Source organism: Pelodiscus sinensis, chromosome 6, assembly GCF_052426305.1.
Source record: "Pelodiscus sinensis isolate ZL-2025 chromosome 6, ASM5242630v1, whole genome shotgun sequence".
Lineage (NCBI taxonomy): Eukaryota > Metazoa > Chordata > Testudines > Trionychidae > Pelodiscus > Pelodiscus sinensis.
In genome coordinates, this window is record NC_143057.1 from 85,249,751 (window position 1) to 85,269,755 (window position 20,005).

The 20,005-nt window shown below is 43.4% G+C and overlaps 1 protein-coding gene across 7 annotated transcripts in view; it reads right to left on the reverse strand.

Annotated features, from left to right (window-relative positions):
* Positions 1-248: 248 nt before the first annotated feature.
* The window catches only part of GCNT4 (glucosaminyl (N-acetyl) transferase 4), a 29,613-nt gene continuing 9,856 nt past the window's right edge, over positions 249-20,005 (reverse strand). For 3 of the 7 annotated variants that reach the window (XM_075932296.2, XM_075932294.2, XM_014574161.4), the window contains exon 3: positions 249-7,960. In XM_075932296.2, the coding sequence (XP_075788411.1) occupies positions 6,592-7,959 (1,368 nt within the window). In that variant the 5' untranslated portion in view covers position 7,960 and the 3' untranslated portion in view covers positions 249-6,591. Of the gene's footprint in view, positions 7,961-14,181; positions 14,276-14,548; positions 14,761-20,005 lie in introns of all 7 variants that reach the window. The other 4 variants (XM_075932300.2, XM_075932297.2, XM_075932299.2 and 1 more) reach the window with 4 other exon arrangements.

Sequence of the window (20,005 nt, forward strand, 5' to 3'; positions counted from 1 at the left end):
CCCGGGCACGGAGTCCAAACTAGTGGACATTTAAAAATGGCGGCACCCGGCAACATGCAAATGAAGCCCGGGAAATTCAAATCCCGGGCTTCATTTGCAACTCCGGTTGCCTACATCAACCACCCTAGTTCGAACTAGGGTGGTAGTGTAGACATACCCTGGTTTAGCAGAGAGAAGTTCCTGCAAACAGGTTTAGCAACTAGCTAGGAGGAGAGTTCACTCTGCAACTCATTTGGGAGTCGTTAGTAGCTGGGCACCAACCCACCAGTGATATTTGCCTTCTTTTACTTACATCATAATCATGTATGTTCACATTCTTAACTGCGAGATAGAGACATAACAGGTGATAATGGATAAAGAATGTTCAAAAATCTTGAGTTGTAGTTGCTGGGCAACAATTGAGATATGCCTGGGCTACAAATTCTAAATTTTCCCAAGACTTGGAGTAGTTGGATGCAGGGTCTTGTTTCCGACTCTCAGCTGTATCATACTTATTCAACTGCTCTACCTTTAAAAGGAGCAGCTACTAAAATAGCTGCCTCTGATCAACTGTATGTATGATAGAGACACGAAGGAGTGGAATGATTATACCTATATTTCACAAGTAAATAAAAGTGTACTTAAATTATTGTGTATACTACTCATACCAACCACAGAAGACGAAATTCAATACAATCTGAGATGTTGTCACATTCAAATTAGCTTTATTGTGACATTCACAATAATTTACTTGGATGAAATCTGTGTCAAATCCTGAACATAGTCAAGGAGGTACTCAGCATGTAGTACCCTCCCACAAAAAAGCTCCCCCATTTCCAGCCACTAAAAGTACCTTCGCCCTGATCCTGGGGGACTAATTCTTCTGCCCCAGCACAGCTTAGGAGAGCCAAGTAGCAACTTGAGCAGTGTTCTATGTTTGTTTGCTGCAGAAGCCGCAACAATGTTCATGCCCTCTATCTACTGGTAATATCCTTGACTGCCTGGACATCTTCTCTGGGAAAAGCCCCAGTTGGCCAGTTAAGCTGGTTTTCCACTTGCTTTGTGCTACTGGAGCTGTGCAAAGGAGATGGGAATGGGACCAGGAGCTGACCCCTTGTATTTAATGGGATGAAAACATGGAAAGCTATCTGATTATGCAAATATATTTTCCATTTGAAAACAGGGGCACCATTGGGGAAGGAGGGCTGTAGCCCTCTTAGAATTTTATACTAGGAATCTCACTCTAGCCTCAGATAGAGCTCTTAAGGGCAACACAGCTTGAGTGTGATATGTGATAAATTCCAAAGCTGGGAGCAGCACATCCTTTGTGGCAGGGAGTTTGTTTATAAACAGAGACAGGGAGATTAAGATAACAAAAGGCTTGTCATTGAAGTAAACTACAGGTTTTTTGATCTGAGAAAGTGGGTCTGGCCCACGAAAGCTCATCATCTAATAAACCATCTTGTTAGTCTTTAAAGTGCTACATTGTCCTACATTTTGCTACAGATGATTAGATGAGCCTGAAAGCACTGTCGGGTACTCCAGTCAAAAAATAGGAAAAAGGATGGAATAAATTGTGAGAATGGAGAGAAGTAAATAGTGGTGTCCACCATGGGATTGTACTGGGATCAGTGCTATTCAGCCCATTCATAAATGATCTGAAAAAAAGTGTAAACAGCGAGCTTGCAAAATTTGCAGATGAAAACAAAATTTATTCAAGATTGTTAAGTCCAAAACAGACTGCAAAGAATTACAAAGAGATTTCACAAAACTGGGTGACTGGGCAACACAATGACAGATTAAATTAAATATTGATAAATGCAGAGTATATGGCAAAATATAATCCCAAATATACATACAAAACAATGTGTTCTTTATTGGTGGGGTCAGCTAATTAAGACAGTGGAGTCATTGTGAATAGTTGTCTGAAAACATCTGCTCCATGTCTAATAGTAATAAAAAACCTAACAGGATATTTGAACTCATTAGAGAAGGGATAGATAATAAGACAAAATATCATATTGCCTCTATATAAATCCATGATATAACACCCACGTATCGAATAGTGTGTGCAAATTTCATCACTCATCTAAAAAAAAAGATATATTGGCTTTTTAAAAGGTACAGAGAAAGAAAACGAAAATTATTAAGAGTATCAAACACATCCACATGTGGAGAGATTAAAAGGACTGGGACTTTTCAGTTTGGAAAAAAGACATGATTAAAAGGATGATAGCAGAGTGAATTATGTGGAAAAATTGATTAAGAAAACGTTATTTATTCCTTCAAATAATATAAGAACTAAGAGTCACTCAATGAAATTAATATATAGCAGATTTAAAATAAGCAAAAGAAAATATTTCTTCACAGTCAACCAGTGAAACTCTGTGCCAGAGGATGTTGTGAAAGCCAAGTGTGTAACAGGGATAAAAAAATAACTAAAGTTCATGGAGAAAAAGTCCCTCAAAGGCTATTAGCCAGCGTGGGCAGAGGTCCAACACCATGTTCTGCGTGTCCCTCACCTCTGTTTGCCAGAAGCTGGGAATGGGTGATAGGATGAATCACTTGATGATTGCCTGTTCATTCTCTCTGAAGCACCTGACATTTGCTAGGTCAGAAGACAGGATACCGGGCTAGATGGACCTTTTGTCTGACCCAGTATGGCCATCTGATGTTTTTACATAGAACCAGATGTATCTGCCCCCTGCTGTAACCCACTAGGACCTCACTCCCATTCCGGAGCTGAGATAGAACCCACGAGTTCTGATAGGGTCGCTCTCTCTCTCTCTCTGCAGAGTTAGTAACAAGTTCAGAAGGCATAGTAAAATTTTAAACCTAACAGTGCCCTTACATGACTGCCATAAGATACCAGAACATGTTATTAGAGCTGAGTGGGTCTAATAGTTGTCTTTCTTTTATATAGGAATACGATACAGGACTCCTGTCAGCTAGCTGCTAAATTATCTGCCAGAAAACAAGAATTTTCAAGTGCCTAAATAACTCTTGGAATTATGGATAAAGTTGTTCCTACCCCAATCAAAATATGAAATGGCACCCGTTTCAAAATACTATGGACAAGAACTTATACAGAAGACTTTTGTAGCGGCTGTGGGAGGTTTCTCTAGCTTTAATAAGAACTGCAAAAACTCCCCAGTGAAGTGTAATACCGATTAATAAATGTGTGTGTTAAGTTTCTGCCCACACTAAACTTTATACTTTCTCAGCATACCTTTGATATGGCCACATTTCTCAAGAATGGAAAAGCCAATAGGTAGGCTCATGCCAGTCATTTCAAACAAGTGACAATAAAGAGAAGGAGATGGATGAGAAGCTGGAGACAGGTGATAACCTCAATGGGCAGAACTGTGCTTATGTTAAATTTTACAAATTAGGGGTTGGAAATAATTCAGAAATGTAATTTAAAATTTTGGAGACAGATTGCTTTTGTAAACATTTTGTAGACCATCACACCACAAGGTAGAATGGTTTCGGATTATATCTTCACAAAAAACAGATATCTATGATGATATTTACAATTCGGCACACATAATTTCAAATATTTCTGAGGAACATGTAGCATAATGGGGGCCCCAGTGACATTAATTTAGCATCCAGCATCACCTCTACATTCCCTTATTTTCTGTGGTCTAGGAAGTCTATAAGGCCTTGCTCACAGACTCAGGTGGAGTGTTATATGGGACCCTGATGCCTGTGCTCCATTAATATTCAGGAACATAGGCCCGGCTCCACCACTGTTTGGGCTTATATTTCCATAGGATGAATCAGGATAACTGCCCTAAGCCCCACATTTTACCACAATTAGGCTGTCATATCATGAAAGGCTGTCAGGGCATCAGAGAGTCAAACTTAGGCCTTATTTACACAAAACAGTTTGCATCAGCTGAACTAAATGAGCTTTAAAACACATCTTTAGTTAAGCCAATATACATGTGTGCCAGGTTTTATAATTGTTGGTGGTGCCCAGAATGGGTCCAAGCACGGCCATAAGCTTGGGGTGAGGGGGGCCGGGAGGGGCATGTTTCAGGGTGAAGCAGAGTCCAAGGTGGCCTGGGCAGTTAGCAAGAGGCCTGGCACCAGCAGCAATAAGTGATCTGGCCTCAGCCCACCCTGCTGGTTCTCAGCATCACTCTGGGAGGGGGCCGAAGCCAAAAAGAAGCTGGTGGCGGCTTGGGGAACAGTGTAGAAGGGGACTGGGTCTTGGGGTGGAATAGTGTCAGGCAGAGGAAGGGTGGACTGGGGCTAGGTTGCTTGCTTATGCCAATGCTAGACCCCCTGTTAACCTCTCAGGCCATGCTGGACCCCACCTCCCCCTGAAGTGTGGGACCCTCACAGCTTATGGCTCTGCTTGGACCCAATCTGGGCACAATACAAATTATACTAACCTGGCACCCAAGCACATAGATACATAGTGCCTTAACTAAAGATGTGTTCTGAAGCTCATTTAGTTGAACTGATTCAAATTGTCTTATATAAACAAGGCCTAAGTTTGACCCTCTAATACCCTGACTGCCTTTCATGATATGACAGCCTAATTGTGGTAACACAATTCCATAAATACAATCAATAATTCACATTCTAGAAAGTCCCCATGCAGCATATTATCATGATAAACCAGAATGGTACCAAAGGCAGATTATCAGCCTAAATTGCATGAAGTTAACAAAAAATTCTTATTTATGTAAGAAACCAAAACATCAAGGGAAATGGTGTTCCATGCATTTCACTGATGTCTCAAATAGTTTTGGTGAGAAGTTGTTACAATAGGCTCTTCAGACACAGATCTCTAGGTGCTTCGTAAAGGTGGGTGGACAGCATTATTTCCATGTTAAAGATGGGATAATTAAGGTACAGAAGTTAAGTGACTTCACACAGCAAATTGGTGATAGATTTGGGAGGAAAGACCAGGACTCCTGACATTCAGTGCCATTCTTAAACCACTAGGGCTTAGTCCATGGCTACCCTATGTGCTAAAGCTAAGACTGAATCACTGGCTCAAATTATGTATGTCCACAATTCTGCCAGCATGAGTCACAATTTCATGCAATCAGCTAAAACACTTTCCATGGGTACTGTGCATCAAAAGCCGTGATGGTCTCAGTCTCTAAATGAGAGAACAGGGCATGGTTATTAATTCAGCACTACATGGATGTATAAAGACAAGAAGAATATGCTATTTAACACTCTGAGCTAGATGCTGGGCAGTGTTGGGACAGTACAAAGCTCTTCTGGTGGCAGACCCAGGTCCCAGATGACTTCCTCCTGCATAGTCAGACTTTGGGGTTACAACAGTTGCTGTACAGGCTCCTTCCCCACCACTTCTCCTGGGCTCCAGTGTAGCAGGGCATAGCTGAGAGAAAGGGGATGGCAAGGGCTCCATCATGCCCCAAGAACCCCAGCTATCAGGATAATCCTTGGGTTCACTGGCAGACAAAGCAATCTGAAGCATGTGGTTCTAAGCTGTAGTGAAAGCCTGACTTGACACAGATCAGCCCAGGATCTGGAAAGCACAAAAGTGGCATAAAAGTGGCTCTATATAGCCCCCTCCCAAGCTGTGATCCTCAGCCCCAACTCAGGATCTGGGCTTGTCAATATTTTGTGTTTTAATGCAACACCAAATTTCTAATGAATGCTCATTAGAAGCTGCCTTTGTTGTGCACCATCCTAAATTGGTGCTCCTGCTCTAAATGACTCTGGTTCTGCATCAGAATGTTTCTAATGGAGGAGATGACAATGGAGATGGAATAATACATTTTCTGGCACTAATTTCTGTTTGGTAGAGCTCCAAAATCTGTCATTTCTGGCTAATACATACAGAAGTCAAAGAACTACTCTGTGTAATACCACTTCTATCAACTATCACAAAATTCACAGGTATGGAAACATAAAATTGAGAGAGAGGAAAACTAATTGCAAAGACAGATGAGAACACTGCTACTTCTAATGCAATGGGCAAGGTTCCAGGATCAATCCAATCATATTCACATTGCAAAAATCATTGTTATGGATCCAATCCTGCAAAAGGCTAAGCATCCTCATCTACCATTGACTGGGAGTGGAGGGTTCACAGGATCAGCCCTATGGCTCAATGGTCATTAGACTTTTCTCTTTAGACTCATTTTAGTTTTGTTCAGAAGCTGGAATTTTTACTTCCAGCTTTCCTGAGGTAGCAGACCTGGATATCTTCTTTCCTATGTTCCAATATTTTGAAGCAGAAGAAGAAGAAGGGTGTGAGGACAGACACGAGGAATTATCCTATCAATTGCACAGGCAGGCTTAATTTGAAACATTTCATTACCACAGGTAGTGCAACAGCCCCCCCAAAACCATTTAAAAGCGCAGCTTATTTTTAGAAGACCCACCTTCAAAAGTATTAGTGACACAGTGCTGTTATGGTGAATAATGTAATGGTCCTTCAAAGGCATGACATATAACTTCGTGTCTGGGGGCCTGATTCTCATGCACCTTCTGTAATCATTTACAGTTGAGCAGAAGGAACATTCGATTTGGTAGCATTTTGCACCCCATAAAAGACTGTACAAGGTCAAAGCAATGGAGACTCAGTCACTGGATAATACTAAGTGTGATGTACTGCTATAGTGGAACACCTGAAGAACTTTTGTGCATGAAAGTGCTTTCAGAAGACAAATAAACCCATTCCTTTTGTTGTTCTGCAAGTTTTTCTGCCAAGCATTTTGTTAAAACAGGATCCACTTTGGAATCAAATTTATTGGCAAACCAGTGTCCGTAATTTATAAGCCACCTTAACTCTGCTGCTCCATAAATGCACACACTGCGAAGATGCGTACCAGTACATGGAGGATACAAGTGGTCCTCCAGGTAATTCCATTTCACCAGGCGAGTCTTGCTTTGCAGATCTGTTATATCGTGAGCTGACCTTGAAACTTCCCCAGGTATTCCAGGCACACGTGCAAGAGTTGCCCAGAAATGTTCATCTGGAGAATAAGTATCCTTGGACCATTCAAAAAAGTCTTTAGCAAGAGAATTTTCAGAGATATATTGGATGAATGCTTGACTTAAAACAAAATAGGCACTGCCTACAAAAACCTCAATGTTATGAGGGGGCGGATCTTTAGAAATGTTCGTTTTTACAGGCATCTGCATGTATTCGTAAGGCACTTTCTGAAGTTCATAGTGATATGTAAATCGGTCCTTTTTGCTGCTACTTGGCTTTATAGTCTCCAGCATGTTTCCTCCATTGAGTTTCTTCAAATCAGATACCAATTCAAAGTTTGATCTCAACGGAAAGTCTTGACCACACAAATTAATAACATACTTCCATGGAACTGATGACTTCATCAAGTCAGACAAACAATTCAAATCTGCTTGGAGCCTAGAAATGTGTGCATATTCCACTGTCTCCAATTTAGATGCAATGAAAATATTGGGGAAGCACCTAGCTAAATTGTCCATTGCACATTTGAAAGTAGTAGCAGACTTTTGGTCATAATGGATGCAGTAAATGTTTTGATGGCTGTATATTGTATGTATAAGTCTTTCAACTGTTATTGCATCTTTGTGAACAACCAAAGAGTAGGCTAATGGGAAATTTTCCTCCTCTGGTGAAACCAGTTTTAGGTGGTATCCTCTAAGAGTACGATACACCTGACAATCGCTGGTCAGAGCTATAACGTCTTCATCATCTAAATCAATAATTTCTTTTCTTCTTATCTCTAAACTCTTGCCAATTTCACCAGGTTCTTGTTCATATATATATGAACAATTGATTTCATACTGGAAGTCATTTCTAAGATGGGAGTACTTGTTTCTAACATAAGAAGAGGTGCTTAAAAAATGCTCTACTAAATAAATACCTTTGTGAGGGAATAGGAGTCTTTCAACATTAAGAAGTTTCAAAAGTGAAAGCAGCCACACTGTTAAAAACAGGATCAGGATCTTCCACCTCATGGGATACTTGTAAGAACACTTACGTCTCTTCATTCTGTAGGAAGATAGCAGACCAGTGAAATTTTAATCATGGAAGGGTACACTAAAGACAATTTCAGCTTCTTCTAGAAAAACAAACACTTTGATCTGGCTACAGCTTGAAAACAACAGTAGAAATATACAGCATTAAAACACTACTATTTTCTTATATTAAACCGTACTTAGTGGCATCAAATCATAAACATGTTAATTCAGGGCTGATTTTTGCCAGCTTTGTTTGTACCAAGCTGTTCCTTGTGATGAATTAGCCCAGTGAAGTCAATGGAACACTGCAGAGTAAGATAATATTCAGCTGGAGTAGGGTTATTTGGATCACATGCTTTATTTGCCAACTCCCTTTTACTTCCACCTGTTCTCCCCCAAGGAAGAATTAAGGAGTAAGTCTGGTGGTACAGAAGTGCAATTTTCATCTCTTACTACTAGATGGTAGGACTGAACTAGCCCTTGACTAAAATCCCACTGAATATAGTTTATTTTGCTCAGATATCTTAAATATTGCTTTTGATATTAAAAATAAAGAATTAAAGCAAATGCTTTAAAAATCAAACAGAGCGTCCTCTTTAATTGACAGCATCAGGGCTGGCTAATGTGTAAGTGTACCATACCTGGACGTGATGGGGGGGAGGGGAGAGGGAAGAAGAGAAAGGCACTTCCCTCCCCCATCACCTCTAGATATGGTGGAATCTTGCTCAGAAGACCTTGACCTCCCTGGAATGTAAGGGCTGCTTCTGGATGGTGGCACCAACTACCACAAAGGAATTGGAGGTAAGACTGGACCTAGCTCTGGCAATCATCCAGGGAAGCTTATAATGCACCCTCCTGTCTCCTAGAACTCTGGGAGACTGCTGCAAAGGCACAGCCAAGGTTTCCATTATGCAACAGCATATTCAAAGCCATCTGCTATGTAATAGCTTTCGAACTTGGGTTTCATTGCAAGGAAAGTGAAGCATGATGAGCCTTTCTCCATTTTTTATTTATTTATTTATTTTGCTTTTAGCAGCAAAGTGTGAAGAGCATCGTGTCTATTACTGGATTAAAATGAGACAGGAGTCTGTATCCAGGTGCTGTATTAGTTATAACTCCATTTTCCTTCTTAATGGAACAGCTCATGCATAGAGCAGTCTCCAACATTTCCTTTCTAAAATAAGTTGTTTTGCTACTCCTATATGGCTGTGTGGTTAATAGGAAAGGAAAGAGCAGCCAGCTTTGTTACCTTATAGTTATATGTTTTTGTTGAATTTGAAAAATTTAGAAGTGCACAGTCAGCAAAGGACACATGCAAACTGCCGTGACAAAGCCTTCTTCAGGAAATGTGCAAAAGAAGTACTATTCTGCTTTTGGTTTGCAAAACTGCTGTGAAATCACGTGTGACCCAGTCTCAGTACAGATTGATAAATAGACTAACAACTATATAGATATCTGAAATGAAATAAGAGGATTCTGAATAGCTTTTGAACATAGCGTTTGGCCTCAGGAATATGTGAATACATAAGTGGCATAAAGCCAGTGTAACTGTCTCTATACTACCTATACCCAGCCCTCCCTTATGTCATTGGCAGGTTAGAGGTGGGTAGTTGAACAGAGCAGGTGTAACTCCTTCTCCTAATGGCCCAATGGTTCAATTCAGTCAATTGTTTAGGATTTCCCTTGGCTTTCTCACTGACATTAAGCTCTCACACAACAGCATCTGTGAGAAATACTTTCTACCACCTCCTGTTGGCTTGGAGACTGTGTCTGATGGATAATGAGCTGGACTCAGACATACCTTCCTTGCCTCCCATCTGGGTTAAAGCAATGCAATAAACCTGGACATGAAGTCATCAGCTCCTACAGCTAACACAAACCACTGCAACACTTCTCCTTAGCAACATGGTTATCGCAAGCACATCAGACTTATCTCTGCTCCCTATACTGGCTTTCCATAGAATATGAAGTCAAGTTCAAGGTCTCTGCTCTTATCTCCAAGATACTCAGTAGCCTGTGCTCAGCATATCTAAAAGACTGCCTACATTTCTTAGGCGATGACTGTGGCTGACAACTCCATCTCTCTGTCAGAAAGGAGCTGTCCACCTCATCTGTGCAGGAGACCAAGCTCTCACAGGGGCCAGTTCATCACAAATTTGATTATTTTAATTTCAAGTACACAACATTTTTCAACCTAACACACACAAAGCAGCATGTATGTTTAAAAAACAAAAACAAACCCTACCAAAAAATAAAACTCCCCTGCATACAGCATTCTCCCTCTGGAGAAAAGGGGGGGGGAGGAGATAGCCTTAATCATGATTGACATTCTCTCTCTCTAAGGCCAGGTCTATACTAGACCAGGAAGGTCGGGTTAAGGTACGCAACTCCAGCTACATAAAATTCATAGCTAGAGTCACCTTACCTTAACCCGAGCTTGGCACCATCTTCACAGAGGGAGGCTGATGGGAGCCACTGAGAGAAGTACACGCCCCGGTCAGAGTTGCCCTCAGCATTCAATTTACTGGTCTTAACTAGACTTGTTAAATAAAACAGCAGAAGAGCGATCTCTGGCATGGTGAGTGAAGACGTGCCCTAAGATTTTGTCATGGGTGTATTTAGTAGAAGTCAGGAGCAGGTCATGGGCAATAAGGAAAAATGTACAGAAGTCCATGACCTGTCCCTGTCTTCTACTGAATATATCCATGATAAAATGGGAAGGAGATGGGCATCTTGGGGTTGCTGAGCGCTTTGGGGAACCCCACCAACTACAGCTTGGAGTTGCAGGGTCTCCCTGCCCCTGTGCAGCTGGGCGTTGCAGGGTCCCTCTGCTGCCTGCGGCAGTGGGGAACCTCAGCAGTCTTTCTGTTGCCTGCCTCAGTAAAGAGCTACTGGGTACCCTCCACTGCCTATGGCAATTTGGAACTTGGGAGCCCCACTGCCTCAGGCTGCAGGGAATCCTCACAGTTTCCTGATGCTGCAGGAGATAGCAGGACCCTACAGCTCCCAGCCACCAAGGCTGAAGTCACAGAGCTCTTTGGAAGTCATGGATTCTGTGACTTCTGCAAACCCCATGACAAAACCATAGGCTTAGTCATGATGCTTAATGAGCTATTGGAAGATGCTGAGATACTATGAAGATGAGAGTGGTGTAAGAACCTATAGAGAATAGAAATGCCTACATTTACTCTTCTCCTGGGCCTCTCCCTATCTAAAACAATCTCTGGCTGCACCTAACAACATATCTCTAGTGTTTATACCATTCCTCTAAGTTCCAATTTCTTTTAAATCCATTAAGTTCCTGTTACATGCAGGGATCATTTTTTCCCCCTTATGTAGGATTGTTATGGTAGAAAGGGAGATGGGAGTCACCACCTTTTTCTGAAGGCTCCATTTTATTGGATCCCACAAAGTTTATGCCACTTGGTAGTTGTAATAATTCATCTACTTGACTAAAGATAAACCCTAAGGACCCAGTGAGGACTTAGTATGTCTTAAGTTAGAGCAGGCACTTGCTAGCAGTGTACACAGTAATGAGACACGGTAATTCAGGTGCTTTTATTTATATTTCCACATAATGCAAGAACACCATGAAACTGATAAGCAACACATTTAAAACCGATTGAGGAAATACTTTCTAACCTTGAGAGAGGCTCATTATATGTTGTATCACAGAGACCAAGAGCTCCAATGCTTTGAGCTCTGGCAAATGAGAACATCCACTATTACATGAGACAGGATACAAGTATGGCTAGCACATATGAACCATCATGTTTTGAGGCATGTGCTGACCACTAACCATCAGATGTTCAGGGCAGAAACTGTCAACGGGCATCTTATCTGACACGACATGGCTATTCTCCGCATGTGGGTTTGGTCACTGACACAACATTTTAGATGGACCCACAGCTGAATCCTCCTCCATTCCTGTGGGATTTTTGCAAGACACAGGTTTGAGCAGCTTTAAAATGAAGAAAACCACAAATAACCTGGCATAGTTTGTGCCTTGTGCTTATGGGCAACAGAGAATAGAAAGAGACCAGATGCGCCTCTCGCTTCCTTGCGTTACTGCAATAGGGGACAGGTACAGTTTCTGTCTTGGCACTCTTTGAATGTAGAGAGGCTAATCTAAATGGCTGTAGCCAATCCAAAAGAGGTGGAGTAAAGGTGAGACCTGCTCCTCACAAGTGACATTGAGCCAGAGTACAGGGGATACACATTATACCCTTCAAACTGGTGTTGATCCACCATGCATTCCTCCAGGGGCTGGAGAGGAATTTTGCAGTTTGCCAGGGACTTCTCTGCAGTGCAGCCACATCATAAGCCCCAGAAGGAAGAACATGCCTTAACCCTCACACCACTTCCTTTTTTGTTGTCTATAGGAAACTAGCTGGACACATATCATGCTAGAGTGAATCAGTTGCTGCTCCAACAAAGTCAGTAGAGTTTCACTGCTGTAAATCAACTGTGAGAACAGGATCATGTCCTTCCTTAGCAGCAATTGTTCCTCAGCAGTCACCAAGCAGGGCAGACTACAGCAGTTTGCACTAATGTAGCAACACTGATGTAGTTAGACCTGTGCAAACCCCAGCCATTTGCACACCATAGATAGCACATTAGTGCAATACAGGGTTTACACCTGTACATCTAATCCCAATAATTCACCTGGATAAGTCACACAGACTTGCACCAGTGCAGTGCATCTATACTGTGAGTTTGCCTTAGATACACTGGAGCAAAACACACAGAGAGGACAGAGTCACAAAGGCAGGGCTAACTAAGAGTTGTTAGTACAAAAATGCAGAAGGTGTTGAAATCCTACTGAGACATATGCAGCCTCACCTAGCATATTAGTTTGTAGACTAACCCATTGATGTGAAGTATCAGACAACGCATTGCACAATGTAAACACAAACCTGTTCTTGAGATTCTTTTGGAAAAATGTGCTAAATAAAATTAAAGTATGATAATCACTGCAGCAACTCAACTGAGTCACAGCTCTTTAAATACAGTACCATGTGCCTAGCACAGCCTACCCCGCAAGCTTCTCCAAATATCCCTTGGTGGGTGGCCAGTCAGATTCTGTCACACTCAGGAAGAAGATCTTCAAAGATGAATGCATAGAGAGGACTCTCTGCATACTAATCTCTCCCAGCCTGCACAGAGTGGGAGTCGTCAACTTCCACTGAACTCTTGCTCCAATTCTGCCCCTGTCCTAACTTTGAACATTGTGGAAGGACCCTCCATGGACACAGAGCTTTGCTTATGGGGAACAATCTAGAAAAGAAGGGCCAAGGGAACACATGACCCGCTCCCTCCTTAAACCAGCAACAACAAATCCAGTTAATACCACTGCAGTTATCTTCTATGCTGGATAATCAAAACTGTATCCTTCTCTCAACATACACACTATTCAGAAACAGTTCTCAAAGCAGCAATGGGTGAGGTAGCAAGGTGGCGGGGGGAAGCAGGAGCCAGTAAAATCTGGTTCACCCAGCACCATCTCCACGGGAGGGCAGGGGAAGCAGGGGAGTAGCGGGGACAGGACATGAGGTGGGAATCAGTTGATTCCTGGCTCACACCCAGTCCCAGGATGCCACGCCTCTGCTTTTTAAATGTATTAATGTGTTGGCTCTTAATACATTTAAAAGGCTGAAGTGCAGTGTGGGGAACCCAGTGTAAGCCGAGACAGCTGATTTCCTGTTCACACGCCCTCCTCCCCCCCAGCTGCGTATCATCAGCCTTTTAAATCTATTAAGAGCTGGCTGACTCTTAATACATTTAAAAAGCAGAAGTGCAGCAGGGGGGATCCAGTTTGCGTCAGGGGGCTGAAGTGCCAGCATGGGCTCCCCAATGTTGGGGGGAGTCCTGAGCCTTGGGGGCTGGATCCTGGCAAACCAGGGACTGAATCTGGCCCCTGGGCCTTAAATTTCCCACCCCTGCTCTAGGGGAACAGCTCACCTACACCGCGGCTACTCAAAATGTGGGCCGCGGCCCATTTGTTTGCAGCCCACGGGGTGGTTTGGGTTTATGCAGGGCTCAACACACGGCCCCTGGGTGAGATCCTTTGAACATGGCCTCCATTGGGAACATGCTCCACAACAGCGAGGCATCTCCCAGGCGGGGTGAGCACTGAAAGACGCAAGCAGATGAGCTGGGTGGAGCAGATGAGTACAGAGTGTTGGCATTGCTAGCCCCCAGGGAGGAGGTGCCGAAAGCACCAGGGCATTGTGGGAAGTGCTGGCTGCTTACCCTTGTGGGCAGAGCCTGAGAGGTGCCGACTGTCTCACACTGGCCACGTTTGGGTCCGGTGTGGTGACTTAAGGCTTAATCTTTGTATTCATGCCTGTAGGTGTGAAAGAAGCTATTATTTGCATGTATATGCAACCACACTTAAGTTGCAGCCCTCAGCACGTGCTGAGTATCACTGTGGCTGCCGGGGCTTCCAAAGTTGAGTAGCCCTGTCCTACACTTTCTGTAGGTGACTCAATGCTGCGACCTTGACAAATGTAATGGATTCTACATCCCCCTGCCTGCCAAGAGGAGACAGCTGTGATAACACTAAACGGTCTCAGGTGCTCAGTTTGGAGTTTGCAAGCCCTTCCCAGATTTACAGTACCAATATCTGTAGAGTGCTCATATCCAGGGCAGTTCATCCGACGACGTTTTTGTTTGACACATGCATATCTGAAATCAACTGTGTCCAAAGCAGGGGTGTCCAATCTCCGGCCCTCCAGGCTCTAAATTGTGATCCTCAGAGATGACTGGATTAAGAAGAAATTGTGTGTTTAGGAGTTCAACATGCATTTCCAGAGCCAGGCCTTGTGATTTCTATGTGGAAATAATTGAAATTGGACATTAGGAAAAACTTCCTAACTGACAAGGGTGGTTCAACACTGGAATAAATTGCCTAATGAGGTTTTGCAATCTCCATCACTGGAGATATTTAACAGCAGGTTGGATAGACATCAGAGATGATCTAGATGGTGCTTGGTCCTGCTGTGAGGGCAGGGGACTGGACTTGACCTCTTGAGGTTCCTTTCCACTTCTAGTATTCTACAATTCTATGAATGTGTTCTGTTTTGGTTGCCTCATCTCCCCTACTGCCTCCCACTGTCCCCCCCCCAGCCCTCAGACAGGATCCTGATAGGAGACAGGAGCACTTGGAGCACCTACTGTCTTTCCCCTGCTGTTTGTCAGCCTGAGAGGCATAAAGGGAGTGGAACAAGGCAGAGAACCTGTCCCCTCTAAGTGTGAGTTGTGGTCTCTTGGCTTCTTTGAAATAGTAAGTTCCACCATCTGGCTGGACAATGCTGATTGAAAGGACATCGAGAGTTTCCCATTCATAAAAACGTGAAGAGTCTTCCATATACCCATTTAACAAAAAATGAATCCTCTTGTGGGCACTGAGGAAAGAGGGCTGGCAAATTCTGCCCTTTATTATCTACATGCCACAAGGCTTCAGCAGTGTAATTGAGAGCAGAACTGAGTGCAGGGAGTATAACCAAAAGCTATTGACTCTGACTGTCCACTTGCAGATCACAGATATCAGTTACAGTTGTTTTGGCTGACAGCAAATCTCTAGATTGTGTAGCTGCTGATTTGGAAAATCACACTACAACTAGAACATTGATATCAGATGGAAGAGACGGGATCCACTGACATCAGATGTAGTTTATTCAGAGGAACCATAAACCTTGTGTCTTGGCCACTGGTGGCCAATAAAAGTCCCACTTGACATTTTAAAGAGTGTGTTTAATACTGGTATTCTGGACAAAATCTAGTTGGCGGGGGAAGCAACAACCTCCACAGGCCCCAGGGCAAGACAGAGGTGTGGGCATCAGACAGTCAACTCTCCGTGCCACCCAGAATGCAGTATGCCCTCCTAGCCCTCAGAGCTTCACCAAGCAGACAGTGAGGTGCTCCAACGGTGAATTAAAGAGCCTGGGGCTCTGGGCACTGGCACAGTAGCAGCAGAGGCAGTCGGGATCCCGGGGCCCCTTTGAATTGGTGAATCCTGGGGCAACTGCCCCCGTTGGCAAGCATGCCAGTTGGAATAACAATATTCCACAGCAAGCATCCAGTTCTTATTTAAGTTAGGGAACCATATCTATGAAAATAATTTGGCCCATAGTTTGTGAACAGAAGACAACGTTATTGACTACAGTGCACGGGAACCATTATAAGCTAGCATTCACTATACTACAAGATTTTACCCCGTGAGCTGGAAATTCCACTGTATGGTATGAAGTTATCACATGATCTCTAGGAACATTTTACAGTAATTATAAGATAATGGGTGTCCCCAGTGGGGAAAGAGTTAATCTCTCTGAAGAGTTTTTAAGTTTGATTTCTGTTTATAGGCTATTTGAGAAAAGAAAACAAACCACCCTATTTTCTTCCTTTTCCACGTACTTTTTGTAAACTAGATACCTAATCAATAGGTAGGGTTTGTCAAAATAGTATCTAAGTTCTTCAAGATACTACTAGGGATGTGAACGACTAGTCAACTATCCGATAAGCAAATGCTTATCGGCAGGGCCCGACAAATCAGTGCCCATGGTGAGTAGATTTCAGCTGGTCGCCCCATTCACCGGCAGCACGCGCATGCACAATGCGGGTCTGGCGCATGCACAGTGCGGGTTTGGCAAGTGGATTTATCAGACAGCTGACAGCTTATCAGACAGCTGACACGTTAGTCAACTAATTGCTCCCCCCACCCTTTCTGCCATCAGAAAGAGGCAGCAAGAAGTGGGGAAAAGAAAAGGGGTGCTTCAAAGCAGCAGCGCCACATGGAGCCCAGATCAGCTGGGGACTCACCCCACTGACCCTGGGCTCCAAGCAGCACTGCTGCTTTGAAACTCTACATGGAGCCTGATGCCGGGCTCCCTGCCACATTTCAAAGCAGCAGAGCTACATGGAGCCTGGATTCAGTTGAGCTCTATGCGGCGCTGCCGCTTTGAAACACTGTGGGGACCACTGGGCCAGTGGGGGACTCAAACTTGAGTTCCCCTGGCCCCATGCTCCCCACCGTGCTTTCACCTAGGGCAATAGCTACACATCAAAGGCAGAGGTGCCCTTATCGACTAATCGAATAGTCAATGCAAATTGTATTGACTATTCGATTAGCTAATTGATCTAAATTTTACATCCCTAGCTACTACTTCTGATTTCCAGTGCTCTGGCAATCAGGAGTATTAATTCTGTTTCTGACCTCAACTGCGGAGTAACTCCTGGGAGACTGAAGTGGTATAAAATTGGCATACAGAAGTTCTGAATGAGATTCACAGCCTTGAAATTGCTATGAACGGGAACAGAGTTTGGCATTTCAGGGCCAAGACTGAAGGTGTATTTCTGCATGAAGGCTTTGCACATTCTAGCTATAGGCATCTAAGTACTACTGAACCAACAGATGGCTCAACATATCCTCCCACCCTTAAAGTCTGTTCTCAAAGGGACAGTAGACTGAAGTTTTGCCTACAGCAGCAGATTGTCTTGACCAGCTCTGCAGCAGCACTGCTATTTCAGCTGGGTTTTAGGGCCAGAAAGGGTTAAATTGGGCTTCAAATAAACTAAACATGTTTAGGGACTTAAATATCCAGAAAAGGCTAATAAACGTAGTCTGTGGACTTGTGGTAAGGCTATAACTGAAGACTTGGACTTAGGCATGATTTCATTTGACTAAGACTAACAATTTACATAAGGAGCATTTGGGCAACTGGGTTTTACTGCAGTTCCTTTATTACTATTGTTACCATAAACTATGTACACAAAGTAACAGCGTATCCCAGGCTCTTTGTGTAAATCAAAAGTGATGCCAATGAGCTTTTCACACACCACCTGCCTTAGTTACTTTGATTGTGTACAAGAACACATGACTGCCTCCCTGCTCTTCTTGCTAACTCCTTCCTGAATTAGGCTATTCTATACTCAGTACTGATTCCTGCCTGCTTTACCGTGTAAACAGCTACTTCCTGAACTACTAATGTGTGTAGTGGGTCATATCAGAATTGCAGAGCTTGGGAGGAGGACAAGCCATTCCAGAAGGCCTCACTGCCTTCTTGCATTGGACTCCTATATGGCCATGAGCCACTTTAGAAACAAACAGCCAGCCCCCAGATGACATACTGTTCATTTGAGAATTAACCAGTTTCCAAGTTTAATTTAAAGTAACAATTACACGGTTTAAACCATTTTTTTAATCCAAATTTCTTCATAGTTTGGGTTATATGTTAAGATCATTGAGTCCTGCCCGCAGAGGGAGACAGCTCTGATGAAGTCCTTTAGTAATTCTCAGACCTGAAGGTCTTCTGAATCACAGTTTGGGATCTAACCTGCTCAGAGAAACAAACATGTCAATGGTCAGATCTATCGTATTTGTTTCTACCCAGATTCTTGTCCAACCTTTCTCACGAATAGTTGGCATATTTCTAATTTCTGTTCAAATGGTGCTGTGGTATTGATGGCATCTTTGATTGAGATTATTTGTGATCATAAAGTATCTAGCAATGGCAGAATTCCTTTTCTGATTTCCTCCTCATATCCTTCGTTATATTCTGTGCATGTGGCATGGAAACTATAACTGGTTCTGTGCCCCACATGGGTCTGTCAAATATGTAGTCTCACCACACTGTCTTGCTGACCCTGCTAGGAAGAATTCAGTATGATTCAATTGCTGACTGTTTCTATTTCTGGAATTGTGGGTAAAATCCTATCTTAAGGGTTTCACTTTTGTATCCAAAGCCCTAGGATTTGTCCATATCAGAGGGTACATCTATACTTCAATACAAACTCCATAGCATCATGTCTCAGAACCCAGGTCAGACGCCTTAGGCTCGTGGAACTAAAAATTGCTGATAGGGACTGGGCCTCAACCTGAGCACAGGAGGCTGACACACCACAAGGGGATCAGGTCTCAGAGCCCAGGCCTCAGACCAAACTGGCCCACAGTAGTTTTATAGATCCACAAGCCTGTGCCAGCCACAGCTGTGCCATATGGATCTTTTATTGCAGTGTAGATAATACCCAATTGTGACAATGTACGGGCTCTGCTAAGGGGAGGGAGGCTGTGCACAGAATATTGGAAGATGTAGGACAGTGTTGAGATGCAGTGGTTGTGCAGGAAAGCTTGCAAAATATCTCCTTACAACATAATTGTGACTAGCTGATGCAACTACAACTTTCATGAGCAGCCTGAACTATACACCCAGAATAACGACAATATTTCCCCCATACCATTCTTGCCCTGCACTCTGCCAGTGTTTCCTGTGGAAGTTTTAACACTGTCTCTTGCACCTAACTTAGAGCTTGTGTTCTAAGTACTTAAAATATAGAAGACAATGTCCAGGAACTACCTCCTTCATGTCACCAGCTACACAAACTTGCACTGGGATTTTACTACCATCAATCTGTACCTCTTGGCAGGTGTGGTAACTGCTGTTTTGGTAGCACACTGGACTAACAACTGGTTGATGAGTGCAGACTTAGCTCTTCATCCATATGGCCAAGCTTATGTTTGGTTCAGAGTGGTTATTCTGGCTAGACATGGAGCACCATGTAATACTACCTGCAGCAGAAATTTGGACTCTTATAAAACACGAACCCTCTGTAAGGCAGAATTCTCTCCTCATCACTATCTGAAATGCACCATCCTCTCTAAGAACATTACCATGGTGCAATTTGGTCTCCATTTCTGTGAAACAAGGAGAGGCAGATCAGGTGAATGATCAGTGCTTTAGCTCACAGATGCACAGTGGGTGAGAAGAGGGGTTATGTAGCCCACTATCACATCTCGAGAGAAGCCTTTCTGCAGATGTTCTGCAGGAACTAAATGCATGTGAGGGTTTGTCTACACTGCAGGTTTTTTTGGGAAAACAGTAATTTTTCCAAAAAAAATGTCACTTAGATCCATACCGCAATCAGGAGCGGCCCGAGGTGGACTGTGGCAGCTGGCACCCCAGGCAGGCGGCATAATAGGCACCCCTGCCTGCACGGCCATCAATGGCCATGATGTCATCATCGGGCACCCGGGCCAGTGGCACTCTAGGCAACTGCCTAGTTCGCCTAGGCTCACGGG